This window comes from Pseudophryne corroboree, chromosome 4, assembly GCF_028390025.1.
Source record: "Pseudophryne corroboree isolate aPseCor3 chromosome 4, aPseCor3.hap2, whole genome shotgun sequence".
In the NCBI taxonomy this organism is placed as follows: Eukaryota; Metazoa; Chordata; class Amphibia; order Anura; family Myobatrachidae; genus Pseudophryne; species Pseudophryne corroboree.
The window spans coordinates 294,806,984-294,830,094 of NC_086447.1; the positions used below are offsets into that span (position 1 = coordinate 294,806,984).

General features: G+C 43.8%; 1 protein-coding gene across 1 annotated transcript in view; it reads left to right on the forward strand.

Moving 5' to 3' along the window:
- Positions 1-23,111, forward strand: part of SAMD7 (sterile alpha motif domain containing 7) — a 60,593-nt gene that overhangs the window by 32,238 nt on the left and 5,244 nt on the right. The window contains exon 7 of the mRNA XM_063919600.1: positions 21,167-21,277. Coding sequence (XP_063775670.1) covers positions 21,167-21,277 — 111 coding nt within the window. The remainder of the gene's footprint in view (positions 1-21,166; positions 21,278-23,111) is intronic.

The following is a 23,111-nucleotide window of genomic DNA, read 5'->3' on the forward strand; positions in this document are numbered from 1 at the left end:
TCAGTTTAGTGGCAGTAAGCTGAACCTGTGCACTGCAAGTGAGAATTAGGATTGTGGAGACTCTCCTTGTGTCTATCATTCCATCTCTGACCAAGGAGTTTACTGCCACACCCGTTGGTAACCCTTTAGGGTTTTGCTGTTGCCCTTAGCAACAGCATTTCGGGTTCTCTACGTATTAAAACACAACATCTTGCTTTTCCCATCTGAGCATTTCTAATACAAGGGAGATACCCAGTTCCTTAGCCTCTGGGCTTCTCTGTTCACTTTGTGTGTATTTTGTTACCCTATCACCTTCTGTGTACGTTATGTCATATTCCCCAGTCTGTCTGTGAGTCCATTTGTTTTGCATAACAGTTCAAACACCAGTACATTCCTGCAGGCACTGGAGTGCATAACAGTTCTGACACCAGTACTTTCCTGCAGGCACTGGTGTGCATAACACTTAAAATAAGAATTTACTTACCGATAATTCTATTTCTCGTAGTCCGTAGTGGATGCTGGGGACTCCGTCAGGACCATGGGGAATAGCGGGCTCCGCAGGAGACAGGGCACATCTAAAAAGCTTTTTAGGTCACATGGTGTGTACTGGCTCCTCCCCCTATGACCCTCCTCCAAGCCTCAGTTAGGTACTGTGCCCGGACGAGCGTACACAATAAGGAAGGATCTTGAATCCCGGGTAAGACTCATACCAGCCACACCAATCACACCGTACAACTTGTGATCTGAACCCAGTTAACAGTATGATAACAAAACGAAGTAGCCTCCGAAAAGATGGCTCACAACAATAGTAATAACCCGATTTTTGTAACAATAACTATGTACAAGCATTGCAGACAATCCGCACTTGGGATGGGCGCCCAGCATCCACTACGGACTACGAGAAATAGAATTATCGGTAAGTAAATTCTTATTTTCTCTAACGTCCTAGTGGATGCTGGGGACTCCGTCAGGACCATGGGGATTATACCAAAGCTCCCAAACGGGCGGGAGAGTGCGGATGACTCTGCAGCACCGAATGAGAGAACTCCAGGTCCTCCTTAGCCAGAGTATCAAAATTTGTAAAATTTTACAAACGTGTTCTCCCCTGACCACGTAGCTGCTCGGCAAAGTTGTAATGCCGAGACTCCTCGGGCAGCCGCCCAGGATGAGCCCACCTTCCTTGTGGAATGGGCATCTACATATTTCGTCTGTGGCAGGCCTGCCACAGAATGTGCAAGCTGAATTGTACTACAAATCCAGCGTGCAATAGACTGCTTAGAAGCATGAGCACCCAGCTTGTTGGGTGTATACAGTATAAACAGCAAGTCAGACTTTCTGACTCCAGCCGTCCTAACTATATATATATATATATATTTTTAGGGCCCTGACCACGTCTAGTAACTTGGAGTCCTCCAAGTCCCTAGTAGCCGCAGGCACCACAAGAGGTTGTTTCAGGTGAAAACGCTGACACCCCTTCATGAAGAAACTGGAGACGAGTCCCAGTTCTGTCCTGTTCAAATGGAAAATTTTAATATGGGCTTTTGTAAGACAAAGCCGCCCATTCTGACAATCGCCTGGCCGAGGCCAGGGCTAACAACATGGTCACTTCCCATGTGAGATATTTGTCAACAGCATGGTCACTTTCCATGTGAGATATTTCAAATCCACAGATTTGAGCGGTTCAAACCAATATGATTTTAAGAAATCCCAACACTATGTTGAGATCTCACGGTGCCCCTAGGGGCACAAAAAAGCTGTATATGCAATACATCCTTTACAATCTGGACTTCAGGAACAGAAGTCAATTCTTTCTGGAAGAAAATCTACAGGGCCGAAATTTAAATGTTAATGAACCCCAATTTGAGGTCCAAAACACTCCTGTTTTCAGGAAGTGTAGAAATCGACCTAGTTGAATTTCCGTCGTGGAGCCTTCCTGGCCTCACCCACGCAACATATTTTCACCACATGTGGTGATGACGTTGTGCGGTCACCTCCTTCCTGGCTTTGACCAGGGTAGGTATGACCTCTTATGGAATGCCTTTTCCCCTCAGGATCCGGCATTCAACCGCCATGCCGTCAAACGCAGCCGCGGTAAGTCTTGGAATAGACATGGTACTTGCTGAATCAAGTCCCTTCTTAGCTCCCCAGGCCCTTAGTCCTCTGTGAGCATTTCTTGAAGTTCCGGGTACCAAGTCCCTCTTGGCCAATCCGGAGCCACTAGTATAGTTCATACTCCCCTATGTCTTATAATTCTCAATACCCTGGTTATGAGAAACAGAGGAGGGAACACATACACAGACTGGTACACCCACGGTGTTACCAGAACATCCACAGCTATCGCCTGAAGGTCTCATGACCTGGCGGAATACCTGTCCCGTTTTTGTTCGGGCGGGACGCCATCATGTCCACCTTTGGTCTTTGCCAACGGTCCACAATCATGTTGAAAAACTTCCCTATGAAGTTTCCACTCTCCCGGGTGGAGGTCATGCCTGCTGAGGAAGTCTGCTTCCCAGTCGTCCACTCCCGGAAAGAACACTGCTGACAGTGCTATCACATGATTTTCCGCCTAGCGAAAAATCCTTGCAGTTTTCACTGCCCTCCTGCTTCTTGTGCCGCCCTTCTGTTTACGTGGGCGACTGCCGTGATGTTATCCCACTGGATCAATACCGGCTGACCTTGAAGCAGAGGTCTAGCTAAGTTTAGAGCATTATAAATTTGCTCTAAGCTTATTTATGCGGAGAGAATTCTCCAGACTTAATCACACTTCCCTGGAAATTTTTTCCCTGTGTGACTGTTCCCCAGCCTCTCAGGCTGGCCTCCGTGGTCACCGGCATCCAATCCTGAATGCCGAATCTGCGGCCCTCTAGAAGATGAGCACTCTGTAATCACCACAGGAGAGACACCCTTTTCCTTGGATATAGGGTTATCCGCTGATGCATCTGAGGATGCGATCCGGACCATTTGTCCAGCAGATCCCACTGAAGAGTTCTTGCGGGAAATCTGCCGAATGGAATTGCTTCGTAATAAGCCACCATTTTTACCAGGACTCTTGTGCAATGATGCACTGACACTTTTCCTGGTTTTAGGAGGATCCCGATTAGCTCGGATAACTCCCTGGTTTTCTCCACTGGGAGAAACACGTTTTTCTGGACTGTGTCCAGAATCTTCCCTAGGAACAGTAGACGTGTCGTCGGAAAAAGCTGCGATTTTGGAATATTTAGAATCCACTCGTGCTGTCGTAGAACTACTTAAGATAGTGCTACTCCGACCTCCAACTGTTCTCTGGACCTTGCCCTTATCAGGAAAGCGTCCATGTTTCTTTTAAGAAAAATCATCATTCCGGCCATTACCTTGGTAAAGACCCGGGGCGCCGTGGACCATCCAAACGGCAGCGTCTGAACTGATAGTGACAGTTCTGTACCAGGAACCTGAAGTACCCTTGGTGAGAAGGGCAAATTTGGACCTGTAGGTAAACGTCCCTGATATCCAGTGACATCATATCGTCCCCTTCTTCCTGGTTCGCTATCACTGCTCCGAGTGACTCCATCTTGATTTGAACGCTTGTATGTAAGTGTTCAAATATTTCAGATCTCACCGAGCCGGTTGGCTTCAGTACCACAATATAGTGTGGAATACTACCCCCTTCCTTGTTGTAAGAAGGGTACTTTGATTATCACCTGCTGGGAATACAGCCTGTGAATTGTGTGAGGGGGAGACGTCTCGAATTTCCAATGTACACCTGGGATATTACATGTAGGATCCCGGAGTTCCCTTGCGAGTGTTGCTGAAACTCTTGAGATGACCCCCTACCGCACCTGAGTCCGCTTGTACGGCCCCAGCGTTATGCTGCGGACTTGGCAGAAGCCGTGAGGAGCTTCTGTTCCTGGGAATGAGCTGCTTGCTGCAGTCTTCTTCCCTTTCCTCTCCCCCTGGGCAGATATGACTGGCCTTCGCCCGCCTGCCCGTATGGGGACGAAAGGACTGAGACTGAAAAGACTGTGTCCTTTTCTGCCAATATGTGACTCGGGGTAATAAAAGGTGGATTTTTCAGCTGTTGCCATGGCCACCAGGTCCAATGGACCGCCCCTTTATACGGCAATACTTCCATATGCCGTCTGGAATCTGCCTCACCTGACCACTGTCGTGTCTTCGTCTGGCAGATATGTACATCACATTTACTCTTGATGCCAGAATGCAAATATGCCTCTGCGCATCACACATATATAGAAATGCATCCTTAAAATGCTCTATAGACAATAAAATCCTGTCCCTGTCAAGGGTATCAAAATTTTCAGTCAGGAAATCCGACCAAGCCCCCTCAGCGCTGCACATCCAGGCTGAGGCGATTGCTGGTCGTAGTATAACACCAGTATGTGTGTATATACTGTTATGATATTTTCCAGCTTCCTATCAGCTGGCTCCTTGAGGGCGGCCGTATCTGGAAACGGTAACGCCATGTTTTTTATAAGCGTGTGAGCGCCTTGTCCACCCTAAGGTGTGTTTTCCAACTCGCCCTTACTACTGGCGGGAAAAAGGGTATACCGCCCATAACTTTCTGTCGGAGGAACCCCACGTATCATCACACACTTCATTTAATTTATCTGATTTAGGCAAAACTACAAGTAGTTTTTTTCCCACCCTACAAAATACCCTTATTTGTGGTACTTGTGGTATCAGAAATACGTAACACCTCCTTCATTGCCCTTAACATGTAACTTGTGGCCCTAAAGGAAAAATACGTTTGTTTCTTCACCGTCGACACTGGGGTCAGTGTCCGTGTCAGTGTCTGTCGACCGACTGAGGTAAATGGGCGTTTTTACAAGCCCCTGACGGTGTCTGAGACGCCTGGACCGATACTAATTTGTCCGCCGGCTGTCTCATGTCGTCAACCGGCTTGCAGCGTGTTGACATTATAACGTAATTCCATAAGTAAGCCATCCATTCTGGTGTCGACTCCCTAGAGAGTGACATCACCGTTACAGGCAATTTTCTCCGTCTCCTCACCAACATTTTCCTCATACATGTCGACACACACGTACCGACCTACAGCACACACATACAGGGAATGCTCTGATAGAGGACAGGACCCACTAGCCCTTTGGGGAGACAGAGGGAGAGTTTGCCAGCACACACCAAAAGCGCCATAATGTATATAACAACCCTAGAAGGTGTTGTTTCTATATATGGGCTCTTAATATATAATTATATCGCCAATTTATGCCCCCCTTCTCTTTAACCCTGTTTCTGTAGTGCAGGGGAGAGTGGGAGCCTTCCTCACCAGCGGAGCTGGTCAGGAAAATGGCGCTGAGTGCTGAGGAGAATAAGCTCCGCCCCTTTCACGGCGGGCTTTTCTCCCGGTTATTAGGAAAACTGGCCTGGGTTAAATACATACATATAGCCTTAATGGCTATATGTGATGTATTTATTTGCCAAATAGGTATTTATATTGCTGCCCAGGGCGCCCCCAGCAGCGCCCTGCACCCTCCGTGACCGTGTCAGTGAGCCGTGTAGCAACAATGGCGCACAGCTGCAGTGCTGTGCGCTACCTCTCTGAAGACTGTGAAGTCTTCTGCCGCCTGTTTCCGGACCTCCGTTCCGCCGTCTTTCTTCAGCGTCTGTAAGGGGGATCGGCGGCGCGGCTCCGGGACGAACCCCAGGCTGACCTGTGTTCCGACTCCCTCTGGAGCTCAGTGTCCAGTAGCCTAAAACTTCAATCCTCCTGCACGCAGGTGAGTTGCAAGTCTCTCCCCTAAGTCCCTCGTTGCAGTGATCCTGTCGCCAGCAGGAATCACTGATTAGAAACCTAAAAAAAAACTTTACTAAACAGCTCCTTAAGAGAGCCATCCAGTTTGCACCCTTCTCGGACGGGCACAAAAACCTAACTGAGGCTTGGAGGAGGGTCATAGGGGGAGGAGCCAGTACACACCATGTGACCTAAAAAGCTTTTTAGATGTGCCCTGTCTCCTGCGGAGCCCGCTATTCCCCATGGTCCTGACGGAGTCCCCAGCATCCACTAGGACGTTAGAGAAATATACTGTAAGCTATGTCTTTAGCATAGTGAAAATATCATGTATGGTAGCCATTCCTGGTGCACCTTGCCTCATCATTTCATCTAAATGTACATAATCACTAAAAGAACAAATTAGATATTAATGTTCCTTTAAAGGCAAGTCAAAACATTTTGCACTTGTCACACTACTTTACATTCAGGCAGAGTGCAGAGAAACAAGCTGAATTCAGTAGCTCTCAGTTCTGTCACTGAGCTGAAAAGAGCACATTGCTGATTTACAGTCCGGTGGTGCACCAGATGTACTTACAACATCAATTAATATGTCTAGGAGACTTCTTAGATCAAAGAGAACTGCATCTGCTGAATACTATCTAATCACAGCTACTAGATACTCCTTCACTAAGGGGGAATGAAATTAACCGCTGTAAATTTCCGTGGCTAATTGATCCCGGGTGTAATTCAATTATCCTCGATAACTGGAACTGGAGGTAGGAGAAACAAAGGGGGTAATTCCAAGTTGATCGCAGCAGGAATTTTTTTAGCAGTTGGGCAAAACCATGTCCACTGCAGGGGAGGCAGATATAACGTGCAGAAAGAGTTAGATTTGGGTGGGTTATTTTGTTTCTGTGCAGGGTAAATACTGGCTGCTTTATTTTTACACTGCAAATTAGATTGCAGATTGAACACACCACACCCAAATCTAACTCTCTCTGCACATGTTAAATCTGCCTCCCCTGCAGTGCACATGGTTTTGCCCAACTGCTAACAAAATTCCTGCTGCGATCAACTTGGAATTACCCCCAAAATCCCTATAAGTGCCGTGTCTCCCTGGATGCAGATCCTGGCCTTGACGCTTCACCACAATGGCGACAACATGCCCATCGCCGCCCCCTCTCCACCTTCACTGACAGGCTGATGCTGATCTGCTTGTTATGTTACAGATGTGTACTGCGCATGCACAATTGTTGTCCAGCTCATGGACAATGTACCGAAAATCGGTATTTTGCTGCATGCGCCGCTACTACAACGGGACTTGAATCAGGCCCAGTATGCATATAAGGGTTAAACTAAATTCTTCCTATTAGCATGCACATAGCACTCATGGTTGATAGTGTCATTCACAAGTGCTCACTATTTATAAATATCTGAGGGATCCACAGCGAAGATCTGGCCATAATAACCTTAGCTAGTGTGGACAGTACACAGTGGACTAACCCAGGACCTATCTGAAAATAGTGCCATTAAAAAAGCTCTTCAAATAGGTACCGCCAGGAATAAGCAGGAGGTAGCATTGAGGCAATAGAGCTAATATCAGCCCAAACCTTGGACCAAAACTCATGAACACTGGGGCAGGCACAGAGCAGGTGCCAAAACTCCCATTTAGGGATATGACATTTGGGGAAATTAGTAGAAGCAGTACTCCCATCTAAGGCTGACAGGAGTGTGTTAAGATCTATGGCAGTGTTTTTCAACCACTGTGCTGTGGCACACTAGTGTGCCCTGAACAGTCTCCAGGTGTGCCGCCTTAGAAGCACAGCCAGGCCCATCAGTGTCTTGCCGCTACTGAGGCCCTGGAACAATCAATACTGGTGGGTTTAGTGGTTGCAGAGCCAGTTCTAATTTTGGACCCGGGCAGTGTTGGGCTCCTCTGGCTTTCTCAGATGTGGCTCATGCGTTACCTATGGAGAAGCTGCAACATGACATCTTAGGACACGCAACTGCACCATACATCACCATTATATTTGAGTGTGCCTTGGCAATATTTAAATCTTGTTCAGTGTGCCGCAAGTTGTAAAAGGTTGAAAATCTCTGATCAATGGAGTATAAAGTAGTGTATTTGTTGGTACCAGACACCTGGGGACGTATAACTAATAGAGCCCAAAATCTGGGCCCAATGATCCTAAGAGAGAGGGAAGAAATCTACATTTACAATGAAACAGATGGAAAGCATCCGGCAAGAATCTGGAACTGAGGTCACAATAAAGGAGAAAGACAACTGTAGTAGTGATGTGTGGTCAGGGTAGGGAGAGGAGGCAGACCCTCACATGTCATAATCCAGTATACTCCAGAGTTTTGTCTATAAAAATGATTAGAATAAATATAATCTTTGTATTATTCATATAATCTTTGTATTATTCTAAACCTCTGATACTAGTCAGTGCCTCCCCAGCCATTGATCTCACCTCACTTCACTGATTTATAGTGGACGTCAACCTAAGAAGCATAATTTTAAAGGAGGAATGGGCAAATAGGGAGGAGGATCACTGACCTATCTTGAAAATACTATAACTATATGATAATTAAAAGTTCTCTGATCAGAGAATGCCCAGCTCAGGAAAGGCACTACTGAACCAAAGCTGAACATCATGGTCCAAACCAACCTCCCCAAATAAATCAAGGGCAAAATGCCAATACCAAGGAGGCCTGGTGACTCAGTGTTATACATTTAGAAAGCAGGACCTGTAAAGGACATAAGGACCCCCCTCTTCCCTTTTTACTACTGTTTGTGTGCTTATCTTACCACTTTATTTAATTTTCCTCTCTCTTCTCAACCTTTCAGCCACCTCTTCCTGTCTCCCAGTCTGTTCTCTGCTGGGGTGATTTACAATTGTGCGGTATTTGCATGCGAATATATGCTAATGCCGCAGGAGGCATCTGAGGGCAAAAGAAGCCTACTGCCGCACTGCATATCTGAGTGCTGCATCCGAAAGACACAGCATCGGATCACCATTGTGACCACCAGCGGCTGCTGCCCCTGGACTGCAGCACCATCTAAAGGCTGCAGGGGGGAGCTGGCCAAGACATATGAACATACATGTGAAGTTGTATGTAACATATGTCCTGGCATCCATCCCTAGGAATCAGCACCTGTCGCAGCATGCCACACACTGCTCAGTCTGTCAATTAGCCCGCCCCCGGACTCCTGTCAATGGAAGTACGGTGGCGGGCTAAATGACATTTGACAGGCTGAGCAGTGTGTGGTATGCTGCAGCGGCTGCTGATTCCCGGGAAAGGAAGGCAGGACATATGTTACATACAACTTCCCATATATGTTCATATGTTCTGGCCAGTTCTCCCCTGCAGCCTTTGGGTTGCACTGCAGACAAGGGGCAGCAGCCGCCGCTGATAGTGACCATCAGACGCATCATCGTCCATCTAAATAAACCTAAGGCTTCTCAGAATGGCCATCTCACCTCCGTAGCTGAGGCCAGTAAATCTGCCTTTGAAAGGGGCGTGGCCTAGTTAGGCATGGAGTATGGCGTGGGTCCCTGAGCTCTCCAGCCTGCTCATCCTGTAACGTACATTCTGTTGTTGATTAGAGGACCATCTAAGGGTGCCTGACGTCTCCCTGAGACCTGGGCAAGTGTTTGGATCCTCCAGTGGCAGTGTGTATCCTGCTGTGGATGTGACCTGCTGTCTTGGATCCGAGGCTCCAGCTGTTACGAGTTTATGTTTTGACATGTTCTCCTGTGGTATGCTTCCATGCCACTAGAGGTCATCAGGCCTCTTTTGTTTGACTGTAGTACTAGTCTGACTTGAGGTGTGGCCCTCCTGACTCTGTGTTGTGGTCAGCTGTTAGTTTGTTAATTAATTAATTCATCAATCAATAATTACCAACATGAACAACAGCTGACATCTACTTATTTAGATTGCTAGGTTCCAGAACTCAGTGCTGGTTATTAATGTTTTCTTGTCTTGGAGGAATAAGTTACTGGTCTCGTCTGCTATCTTTGTTCCTGGGTCTACAAATGTCATGTATCTTGCCATATTCAGTACTGCAGCAAGGGAGTGAGTCTCATACCAGTCCTGTTTCTCTGTGCCTGGAACCTGTCATTATTTACTATATACTTATCTGATTTCTGGACTCCATTTTCTGCCATTTCATCCTGGTTCACTTGTCATTGCATATCCAAGTTCAGTTTATTGCTTGCTGCCCAGCCTCTTCAGTTGTCTTTGGTAATATCATTTTTGCAATTCATCATGATACATCTGTAAATACTATAAGAAAAAAGTTACTCCCAGCGCTTGCTCAGTATAACACATACGGCTCCATCCAGTCTGCCGGCAGACAACGACGCACTCCATACCCGCACCTCGGACCAGCGCCTAAGCTGAATACAGAGAACCTCCTGGATGAGTGCAGGTAAATACCTCCAGCACGTCACAACAACGGCATCCAGCCAGACGTAGAGGGTTCCCTGGACTAATGCGGACAAAGCATTTCTGACTACGGAGATTCTGTGAGTAAAAATCATCTGTTTTGAATGGACTCTGTATCTTCCTGCAAAGGAACTAAGCAAGACGGATACTTTGTAACAACATTGTTACATCTTTTAGGACACAATATCAGTTGACTGTACAAGGGATACAAAATAAACCCATAACAAATTGATTTTTGGAAGTCATCTAACGTATAAAAACAAGACTAATACACACACTTGGTGGATAGAGTAAAACGCACACTAGCGTGTCTACCCACTTTTAAACAAACAACTGTTTTCTTATCTGGTATCTTATTCTCCTTTTTTTCACACACCTTCAGTCTTCTTTTCTCACTATCTGTATTGACTGTATACGTATACCGGTATTAAGTTCTATTTTATACGTCATTTTTTATTTACATATTTATTTATAAGTATCTGTATTTCCAAAATAAACATATGTTTTATAAAAAAAAATGTCAAGCCGTATGTGTTATACTGAGCAAGCGCTGGGAGTAACTTTTTTCTTATAGTATTTTATTTGAGGTCTGTGGCAACCTTATCTCTCTCCATAGCAGCTACTCCTTATAAACCAGGTGAAAGCGCAGTCCTCAAAAACCCTTTACCATATTGTCCCATTTTTCCACACCGAGGACCACAGCTCATCACCATTATGGCTTACAATAGAGAGTAACGTTTAAAATTATTAGAAGAATTAATCCCATCATCAAATATGACAAAACAAAGAGAAACAACAATACTTGAAGAAACCTTCTGTGAGTTATATAATAAATTAGAAAAGCTAGAAATGAAAGAAATAAAACAATGGTGGGAAAGCACCACTCTTACCAAATACATAGAGAAAAGGATGGTCCCACGTGGTCTGAGACTAAATAAAAAAACATCCTTTACTTCACAAGATAAAAATTTTGAGAGCAGATGGCGAGATGCTCTAGATTCATGCTCACTTAAATTAATGCAACTAATTGTTGAAGAAAGAGAAGATATGTTGAAACAAACAGAAGAAGACATCAAAATTATTAGAAAGAAATTAGAACCTTTGGAAGATCTAGCAGACTTTAAGAATCTTGAGAGTCTCACAAAGAACAAACTAAGGAAGCTAGAAGAGGAAGTTGTTGAACAAAAACAAAAATTTTTTAGAAGGGATATTGAAGACTAAAGGGAGATCATTATAATTGGGTAAGAACGTCAAGAGAAGACCATCCCACAAGAAGATTTTCAGAAAGACCCATTCCCTCATACGATAGAGAACACCATCACCCAAGAAGACAATGGAGACAGCAGGACCAACAGAAAATATACCCAAGACCATATATAACATATGGAGAGACAGAATTTCAACAAAATATGAGGTATGAAGCACGAAGAAAGAATAAAGGATACTCACCAGAAAGAGACATGGATAATAGGAGAAGAGATACTAGGATGAGACATGTGGATAGACAGGCTCAAGAAGAATCTAGAACAAAGTACCCCTCAGCAAATACCCTGACAAGGAGTTTTAACCAAGGTAAAGAAGACCACCAAAGAATTTTAGACACCTCTGCACGTACATTGATGGATAGATTGAACAGAAGAACAACCAAACCTCATCCTAATAAGGAAGAGAACGTACAGACACAAGAAGAACAGGATGAAACCGAGCAGTTTCTGGATGCTTTTTTAGAGCTGGCACAGAAAAATCACTCATTCAGAAGCACGGGAACAATTCCAAAAACCATAGGCTCAGAGGAAGAAAGAAGAAAGAGGAGGAGAAGAAAAAGAAGCCCAAGTTCCACCAACGAGGAAAGCGAGGGGGAGCAAAGAATAGGCCAAAAGAAAAAAACAGAAGAAAAACCAAAAGAAACAACTGAGAAAAGGATATTCAACCTGAGTAAGCATAAGTAAAGTGATACAGAAACTTCAGTTCTAAAGAAGGGCTTAAAATTCGCCCCGACGAACTGTCTAAATAAATTTGATACATTTATCGACCTCCATAAATTCCTTAGAAAAATAACATTAAAGAAGTTCTTCAATAAAGTAGACAATTTAGGAAAGGACAAGGAAGAGAAGGAAAAAGAAGTCAGTTTTACGCACACAAAGTTTAAAGATAAATCGACTTTCTACCCTCAACACCTCAAAGGCCATTTACTAACCACTTTTCAAAAGTTAGTGGAGGATGACATTAAGAAAATTCCTGATAATATAGGATCCAAACACATACAGAATCTAACGAAGAAGGAAAAAGCTGCTTTAAAGAAATTGAAGAAAAAATACTGAAATAACTATTAAACAAGCGGACAAAGGTGGAGGTGTGGTTATTATGGATCGAGAAAAATACGAAAAAGAAGCATGGAAACTCCTAGAAGATGTCCAAACTTACCAACCCTTAAAGAAGGACCCCACACCAGAATTTCATGAAGAACTGTCGGAAATATTAAAAAGGGCTATGGAAGAGAAAATTATAACAAAAGAGGAACATAATTTCTTGAAACCAAAACATCCTATAATCCCCGTGTTTTACCACCTACCCAAGGTGCATAAAGATCAACAAAATCCACCTGGGAGACCAATAGTATCAGGAATTGATTCTCTGACTTCAAATCTTTCCTGTTACATAGATCACTTTCTAAAACCCCTAGTGGCACAACAATGCAGCTACTTAAAAGACACCACACAAGTTCTTAGTTTAGTAGCTGATCTAACCTGGAAGGACTCCTACATCTTGGCAACGTGTGACATAAAATCTTTATACACCAGTATCAGACACGATGATGGCTGTAAAAATGTTGAACGAATTTTGCAAGAAGAATCAGGCCTAAAAGAAGAACAAATCGCCTTCAACATACAAGGAATCAGATTCATCTTGACCCATAATTATTTTGGTTTGGGGAACAATTCTTTATTCAAACACAGGGGACAGCGATGGGTACGAATTTCGCACCGTCGTATGCAAATTTGTTTCTTGCTCATTGGGAAAACGAAAGGATTTGGACCAACAATGAAAACCTCCCCAACCTGAAAGTATGGGCAAGATACATAGACGATGTGGTAATAGTATGGGATGGAGAAGAAGAAATTCTGCAAGAATTCCTAAGAGAGATCAACTTAAATACGGACAATCTAATATTTACACATGAAATAAGTAGAAACAGTATAAACTTCTTAGATCTAACCATCTTCATCCACAATAATAACATCGAGACCAAAACGTACACGAAATCGGTAGATTGTAACAACTATTTGGATGCTAAAAGCAATCATCATCCCCAATGGCTTTCCAATATTCCCAAAGGACAAATGAGAAGGATCTAAAAGAAATTGTTCAAGGAAGGAAGATTGTGACTACCAGACCTCCAAACTTATGAATCAATTTGAAATAAAGAATTACAAAAAGGAAAAATTAGAAAAAGATAGAGGCGAAATAGAAAATATCAACAGATCTGATCTCCTGCATTACAACAATAAAAAAGAAGAAACGAACAAAGAATTATTGTTTATCACCAATTACTCTGGACAAAGGAAACTGATAGAGACAAGCCTAAAGAAACATTGACATATTCTTACAACAGATAAAGAACTAAAAAGCATACTTCCAGCAAAACCAAAAATAATTTACAGACGTGCTCCAACCATAGGAAGAGATCTAGTAAAGAATCATTTAAAATCAGAACCAAAAATAGACAGCATGTGGCTAAAACATGGAGAACCAGGCTTCTCCAGATGTAACAACTGTATAGCGTGTAAGAAAACTACAACTACAACAACAAAACCAACAAAAAGTATTTTTGCAAGAAGTAACAACAAAGAATTCAAAATCAAAGACAAGATCACCTGCAATACCACATGAGTCATTTATCTTCTTTTTTGTCCATGCGGTTTGCAATACATAGGAAAAACCACTCGCAAACTATATATCCGAATCAACGAACATTTGAACAATATTAAAAATGAGAAGGACAACCACAGTATCCCAAAACATTTCAAACAAGCATACGGAAGCAACCCATCAGTACTAAAATATATAGGTCTCAAACACGTAAAGAAACCCTGGAGAGGCGGGGATTGGGACCAAAATTTACTAAAGGAGGAATCAAAACTTATTTATGAACTTGCAACCTTGATACCAGAAGGCCTCAACGCAGACTTTGAACTACACCCCTTTCTAAGAGCATAAAAGTTCCATGGAATGAGAGAGGCTGTTGCAATACTAGTCTCTCACCGTATCGCATGCATTAAGAGTATATAGGTTTATTAAAGTATATATGTTTTTGTTACCAAAGAAAGAAAAACTTCTCATGCATCCAGACATGTCCCCTTAATCAAACAATAAACCAATTAAATTAATCTATCATCATTCATTTTATCAATTTCTCTTTATAATGATTTACTCCTGACATATTATTATCTGTAATCTATATAAGTTTTTTTTAACTACTCTCAGTTCTATGCATGATTTCATTATTTATTCATTGTTTTCATCATTCTTTTCATATATATATATATTTTTTATCATCATTTATTATTTATTCATATTTATTTATTATAATTTTTTTATATTTTTATATATTTATTCTCATTATCATACATGATAATATATATATATATATATATATATATATCTTTTGACAAAGCATATGTCTAACTGCAACATTTATTACTATATAGATGATAATAGATTTCATATGTTTTTTTCCCAGCACACTTGTGGTGTTACTTTTCTTTTTCTTTATTTCTATATATATATATATATATATTTTAGGATTGGTACCTTTAGGAAAAAACTGGGTACGCCTATATATATATAAAATAAACAAAAATCAATCTATATAAATTTACACTATACGGAGAGGCACCAAGTAAGGGCGGAAATGACCTAACACACATAGCCCACGCGAAAGGGCAAACCAGAGGTTAAAGGAACTGAGCGCGAATGAATGGACATCCTGACGAAGCCTGAGACCACAGGTGAAACGCGTAGATCGGCCACGGGTCTGGACGAAGATACTGTCCTCCCGCGGCACAAGCTCCATCCAGTCTGCCGGCAGACGACGCACTCCATACCCGCACCTCGGACCAGCGCTTAAGCTGAATACAGAGAACCTCCTGGATGAGTGCAGGTAAATACCTCCAGCACGTCACAACAACGGCATCCAGCCAGACGTAGAGGGTTCCCTGGACTAATGCGGACAAAGCATTTCTCACTACGGAGATTCTGTGAGTAAAAATCATCTGTTTTGAATGGACTCTGTATCTCCCTGCAAAGGAACTAAGCAAGACGGAGACTTTGTAACAACATTGTTACATCTTTTAGGACACAATATCAGTTGACTGTACAAGGGATACAAAATAAACCCATAACAAATTGATTTTTGGAAGTCATCTAACGTATAAAAACAAGACTAATACACACACTTGGTGGATAGAGTAAAACGCACACTAGCGTGTCTACCCACTTTTAAACAAACTACTGTTTTCTTATCTGGTATCTTATTCTCCTTTTTTTCATACACCTTCAGTCTTCTTTTCTCACTATCTGTATTGACTGTGGCCCTCATTCCGAGTTGTTCGCTCGGTATTTTTCATCGCATCGCAGTGAAAATCCGCTTAGTACGCATGCGCAATGTTCGCACTGCGACTGCGCCAAGTAACTTTACTATGAAGAAAGTATTTTTACTCACGGCTTTTTCTTCGCTCCGGCGATCGTAATGTGATTGACAGGAAATGGGTGTTACTGGGCGGAAACACGGCGTTTCAGGGGCGTGTGGCTGAAAACGCTACCGTTTCCGGAAAAAACGCAGGAGTGGCCGGGGAAACGGTGGGAGTGCCTGGGCGAACGCTGGGTGTGTTTGTGACGTCAACCAGGAACGACAAGCACTGAAATGATCGCACAGGCAGAGTAAGTCTGGAGCTACTCTGAAACTGCTAAGTAGTTAGTAATCGCAATATTGCGAATACATCGGTCGCAATTTTAAGAAGCTAAGATACACTCCCAGTAGGCGGCGGCTTAGCGTGTGTAACTCTGCTAAATTCGCCTTGCGACCGATCAACTCGGAATGAGGGCCTGTATACGTATACCGGTATTAAGTTCTATTTTATACGTCATTTTTTATTTACATATTTATTTATAAGTATCTGTATTTTCCAAAATAAACATATATTTTATTTTAAAAAAATTCAAGCCGTATATGTGTTATCCTGAGCAAGCAATGGGAGTAACTTTTTTCTTATAGTATTTTATCTGAGGTCTGTGGCAACCTTATCTCTCTCCATAGCAGCTACTCCTTATAAACCAGGTGAAAGCGCAGTCCTCAAAAACCCTTTACCATACATCTGTGAATGCCTGCCTTGTTTATGTTCATCTGTACCTAATTATCTGCACCCTTAGTTTATCTGCATTTCCTGCCACCTGTGGTCACCCAAAATTAACTTCTTGTTTTCACTGCAACCACCTGGACTTTGTAGTTTTGTTACACTCTTGGGAAAATCGTAACACCGGCTTCCCTGTGGCTGATCCCAGTCTCCTTTGCCTCCTCCTGCTGCTGGATGGCATAGTGGCCCTGGTGGTAGGGGCCTGACCTCCTATGTCTGCCTCCTGACCTGTATGTAGGCGCAAGTCTATTTCGGGCTCCGTGTCCTGCTGCACGCTGAGGTGCCATTTTGGATCTGGTACCACTACAATGTGGTAGCTCTCTCCAGTCTTCTGTGCATTCCCAATCTGAATATTGCCATCTGAGAGCCCTAGTAGGTGTCCTGGAGGTGGTTGGTGACCTGCTTTGTTCCTGATGTGTTGGCTGGTGTCTGAGCAGGGGTGAGTGTGCGGAGCTGTGGCGCCCAACCAATCTTCTTTTGCATTGTGGCCCTGGATTCCCACACTAGCATCCCAGACTCTCTGTAACTGATTTCTCCCCATAAGTAGTATAAGGCTTGTCTTCTGTCAGCCCTAGGCTTCTGCAGCTATATACTGAGCGCTGTGCTTGCTAGTCTGCAGTGAGTACAATAATTTAACTACCTTATTGCAATCCACTGTTATTTTAATTCTCTGAACTAGTATAATTGCTGGACTACTGCTGCCGTGTACTTGATCCCTCCCTTCTCTGGACCTTATTTTGTGACTGTTTTGTGTGCATGATGGTGCAGAGGTTGCACTCTTAAGCTGCTGCTTAGTTGGCTAAGTTTGCCCACGGAAATCCTGCCTCTAATATGGCTGAAGTGCCATCTCCCCTGCCTCGAGCTCTCCTTCCTCGCCCCCTGCTGTGGCCACCACCTCTGAAGTTCCTATGGTTCAACTACTGCAAGCTTTTACAGATTCTGAGAAGAAACTGGCGGATAAGGTGGCAGAGGTCCATGTTGATATTTCACTGATCAGGCATGATATGCAAAATGCTGGGGTCCAATTTAGTACCATGGGGATGTACCAAAGCTCCCAGTACGGGAGGGATAGTGCCGAGGTTCCTGCAGAACTGATTGACCAAACTTTAGGTCCTCAGAGGCCAAAGTATCAAACTTGTAGAACTTAGCAAATGTGTTTGACCCTGACCAAGTAGCTGCTTGGCAAAGCTGACAAGCCGAGACAACCCGAGCAGCCGCCCAGGAAGAACCCACCTTACGAGTAGAGTGGGCCTTAACTGAATTTGGAATCGGCAATCCTGCCGTAGAATATGCATGCTGGATAGTAAGCCTGATCCAGTGAGAAATCATCTGCCTAGAAGCAGGACACCCAATCTTGTTGGGATCATAAAGGACAAATAGAGTGTCCGATTTCCTGTGACGAGAAGTTCTCTTCACATATCTTCAAAGCCCGCACAACATCCAAGGACTTTGAGGTAAGTGAGGTGTCCGTAGCCACTGGCACCACAATAGGTTGGTTGATATGAAAAGCCAACACCACCTTTGGAAGAAATTGCTGACGCGTTCTGAGCTCAGCTCTATCCTCAAGGAAAATCAAGTAGGGGCTCTTGTGCGACAATGCCCCCAATTCCGACAAACGTCTTGCAGATGCCAACGCCAACAGTGTGACCGCCTTTCAAGTAAGAAACTTTACGTCCACCTCCTGTAAAGGTTCAAACCAATCTGATTGCAGGAACTGCAGCACCACATTAAGATTCCAAGGTGCTGTAGGAGGCACAAAGGGTGGTTGGATGTGTAGAACTCCTTTCAAGAAAGTCTGAACCTCAGGGATAGCAGCCAATTGTTTCTGAAAGAAAGTGGACAAGGCCGAAATCTGGAGCTCAGTGTCCTGTCAGCGGAGTAGAGAAACATTAACTCTTTAGGAAGTTGGTTCCTACTCCCCCCCTAAGTCCCACAGAGCAGGGAGGCTGTTGCCAGCAGCCTCCCTGTAACCTAACTAACTCTAAAAGAAAAATAAACTAAGAAAACTCCTAGGAGCTCCCCTAGCTGTGACCGGCTCCTCCGGGCACATTTTCTAAACCGAGTCTGGTAGGAGGAGCATAGAGGGAGGGGCCAGCCCACAATATTAAACTCTTAAAATGCCAGTGGCTCCCAAAGGACCCGTCTATACCCCATGGTACTAAATTGGACCCCAGCATCCTCTAGGACGTAAGAGAAAAAAAATTTTTTTAAATATTAAAAAACTCAATGCTAAGGCCACTGGTGTAGGTGATGTTCCCATTGAACTATATAAAACTCACTTAGGGTTTTAAGCTCCTAAATTGCTGGAAATATTTCAGGTACTGTTGGAAGTTGATTCTCTTCCTCCATCTATGGATGAGGCTCTGATTGTCCTAATTCTGAAACTGGGTAAAGATCTGCCTGATTCATACCGTCTCATCTCGTTACTGTCCACAGATATTAACATTTTTACAAAAATTATGGCTTAATATGGTAATTATTCATCCCAATCAAACAGGCTGTATGCCGGGGAGATCCACTACTATTAACCTTAGATGACTATTTACATACTTACAAGTGGCTGGTAACGCAATGGGGGAGGATGCGAAGGTTGTGTCTTTGGATGTGGCTCGCACATTCAGTTCAGTGGACTGGTCCTTCCTTTGGGAGGTGCTTGTTAGATTTGGTGTCGGGCTCAACTTCCTGGCATGGGTTAAGCTTTTATATTCTTGTCCTGCCGCCAGGATCAGTGTGAATGGCTTCATTATTGACTCTTACTTGGAAGGGGGACGTGCAGGGATGGACTGGTGGCCAAAATCAGCACTGGCCAGGGGCACGCATGCCGTGAACGGGGTCGTGCATGCACTAAAGGCAGGGGCGTGCCATGCATTAGGGGAGCGTGGACTCGCGGTACGCCCCCATTTCCATGGAAATGGGTGGGGGCGTGCAACACGTCGCACACAGGGGTGTGCCGCGAGTCAGGGGGGAGCATGAACTCGCGGCAAGCCTCCATTTTTATGGAGATGGGTGGGGATGCGGAGAAGTGGCCAGATCAGAGAGCCGGAAGCTGTGCTGCGTGCGGCCTTCCTGGCTCTCTGTGCAACCGGACTGGCCCACCAGCCAATCTGGCATTTACCAGAAGTGCCAGATGGGCAGTCCGGCCCTGGGACGTGGCAGGGTTGCCCGCTGTCCCCCTTGTTATTTGCCCCTTGCTGTCAAGCCTTTGGCATGCACAATTAGGGCCTCCCCGGTGATCTCTGGCGTGACCGATGTCAATAAGGAGGATAAAACCGGTTTATATGTCGATTACATTATTATGTTACTCACATGAGCACCTCCTCCTTGCCCTTCTCGATGGATGAGAAATATAAAATATATTCTGGTATTCGCATCAACTGGGACTAATCTGTGGCTTTTCCTCCCCTATCCACCACCCTCCATCTGTCTGCCTTTGATTTCTCTCATGAATGGTGTACACAATTTAAATATCTGGGCATTCAGATTTCCCACTCAATTACTGATTTTATATCCTTTAATGCCCCCCCCCCAAAAATTAATATTTGAAGTTTAAATCTCAGGTGCGGAAACTACCTCTTTCAGTCACTGGTTGTGTCAATCTTATCAAGATGGTCATGCTACCCAAATGTCTATATATTTTGCAGTTTATGTTCCTCTTTCCCAGTTTGAGGTTATTACTAGGTATATTACCACTTTTGTGTGGGCAAACAAGAGAGTCCATAAGATACTCTGTGGGCCCAGAGGGGAGGGGGGCTTAGCTCTACCTGACCTGCACCCTCATTTGAAAGAATGGGTTACTCCTGCGGACCAAGGAGATCTTTCCGTAGCTCTCCCTGAGAAAGCGGGTTTGCATTTTTCGCCCCTTCATTTTTATTGGTTTGCTCTCCCCTCCAATAAAACTGTTTGTTTTTTTTCCTGCACCCCCCTCCTCCTACCATGTGACCAGTATGTTTTTTTATTATTTCACCCCTCCCCCCACAGTCCTCCCCCTCCAACCTCATATGGCTCTACTGTATGTAACCCCTTCCAAATTGATACTAGATTACCCTCCAAGACCATGTGCATACAGTATACCCCCTCTCCCCCAACATGCACAGCGCAGTGGAGCGTGGGTCAGGGGCATTCTGGGGCGCAATTTCCAGAATGATGTTGGTGGTCACAGATACGACCTGGTCAGGTAACGCCTTTCTAGCTGCGGTCGTATCCAATATGTTAGAGCCTAAGTAATTAAGTAATTTCATCAGACAATCATAAAACCTGATGCCAAAATGTTTTCCATCACATTCTGATTTACAATGCACACTTGGGGTGTGGAGAAGTAAGGATCAGAGTGTGTGCTTTGTTTGAAGAACAGATAATGGCCATGTTCTGATGTAACTATGAGGAAGGCATACCTTTGGTTCATAACTCTATTAATGCGGAATATAGCCAAATATTGATAATCACATGGTAGACCACAGAGAGGGCTAATGCTAGTGTAGTTATCAAACAAGTAAACCTCATAGTTAAACATTAATAATGAACAGGAACTGGCCCACAACTATTTGTTACATTACATGTGCACTATGAAGGAAAGCTTGGACAGCAATGGATCTTTTCATTCTAGGTTTTTAAAGACCATGATATTGATGGATTAACCCTACCTTTACTCACTGAAGACCACCTATTGGATACTATGGGGTTGAAGCTTGGACCTGCACTCAAAATCCGATCACAGGTAAATGTAAGGGGCTGATTCAGCTGCGGCTGAAAAACTGCGTCTTTTGCTGCAGTCACGTCTGTGTCTTTATGCTAATGCAGTTGCAAATCCCTTGCCTTGTGTTCATGCATGTGCCTCAATGTGCAAGAACTGTGACATCCATTCACAACATCTTAAGATGCAAAATTTTCATCCGGTGTGTCTTTAGGTGCCATTATCTGTACCATCAAAATGCCGTCGGTCGGCATGCCAACACACAGGGGCTATTCCCCCTTGTGGGTGTCCACAACACCCACAGAGTGGGAATAGAATCTGTGGCGAGTGCAGTGAGCCCGCAAGGGGCTCCGTTGAGCGCGCCCTGTCCTGCTGGCAATCTGGCGGCTGGGATCCCGTGGTCGGTAAACTGATCACCGGGTTTCCAACCGCTGGCAAAACAATCCCAACCCCTGTGCTCATCTTTAGTAACATGATCTACGTGACTTTTCAGCTACTCAGAAAAACTGTCGCTGGTGACTGTTACTTATAAAGTGTAGGTTCGCAATTTTGTGAATGCAACACCCACTACACGCCCCTGTCATGCCCTTAAACGCAGAAGTTGTGTATGCTGCCGATAGTCATGCCCAAAACACTCCCCTTATTTGCTGTTCTGTAGTAATGACATAGCGATTGTTTTATACAAGAATGTCTCACGGCGCTAATACTAAATTTTAAATTTTATATTTATTCTAAAACAAACCTTAATAGTTAATAGGAATACAGATATTAATCAGCTGCTGAATGTTAATTGTGCTAGTGTAAGCACAAAATCAGTGGTTCCCCTTTAAGAAAGGGGGATTACCAGCTAAACAATATAAGAAAAGAACACTCTGCGCTATTTAAGAACCTTCCAGACTCCAAATAAAGTGAATTCACTTGTATACATAAAAACACCTTTTTATTCCGGATTAGATAAATCACATAAATCTCTAATTAGTAGATGGAACCACATAAAATTCTTAATCTAATAAAAAAGCTATCATATGCATATATAAATTTAACAACTCTAATTAATTCTTATTTTCAAAAGCTGGCTTTCTATATGCACCTAAAATAAAATATGGATCAGCTCTCATGCGTATATAATAACCACAATATGTGCAATAGGGGATATACTTATTAATTGATGTGCAAATCAGTATTCTCAGATTGTCCACTAACTGCTTGTAGAGAGACGGAATAATCAGATGTAGTAATCACCGCTTGTTGTTACAAAGTCTTAAAACGTCTCCTTGTGTTTTTACACTGAACACTCGTTGTTACAAAGTCTCAAGCAATTTCTTTTGCATAGATAATAGTAACAGTTCCTGATTGCCTAATCAGGCTGGCTAAATGGTAAAAGTTCTCACCCTCCGTCTTACACGTAGACGGATCCAGCTGGAGATACACTGCACTGCTGGTCAGGTGCGGCTAGGGAGCTCCGGACGTCTCCGGCCCTCAACGTATGAAATGCCGCTGCAGTCCCAAGTGAAGCCGCTAATGTAATTTCGCTGGCGTCCGGCGTGGTGCAGTGATTCTTAGGTGATAACCGCAATGAATGGTATTGTCATCAGATGTCCCTTCTTGCCTCTGACTAGTTTCGCTCGTCACTGGAGCTTCCTCATAAATAGCGCAGAGTGTTCTTTTCTTATAGCGATTGTTTTACCCAACGCACTTCACCAGGCTGGCAACAGTTTGCCCGTGTGCATTGACTCTTTTCTGTTTGGTGCACGTGTGCAGTGTGTCGATAATCGCTCATTGCATGCGTTCACACGTTTGCAATTGCTGTTGAATCAGGCCCAGTATGTGGCACTGTGAGAGAAATGTGTGGAGAATG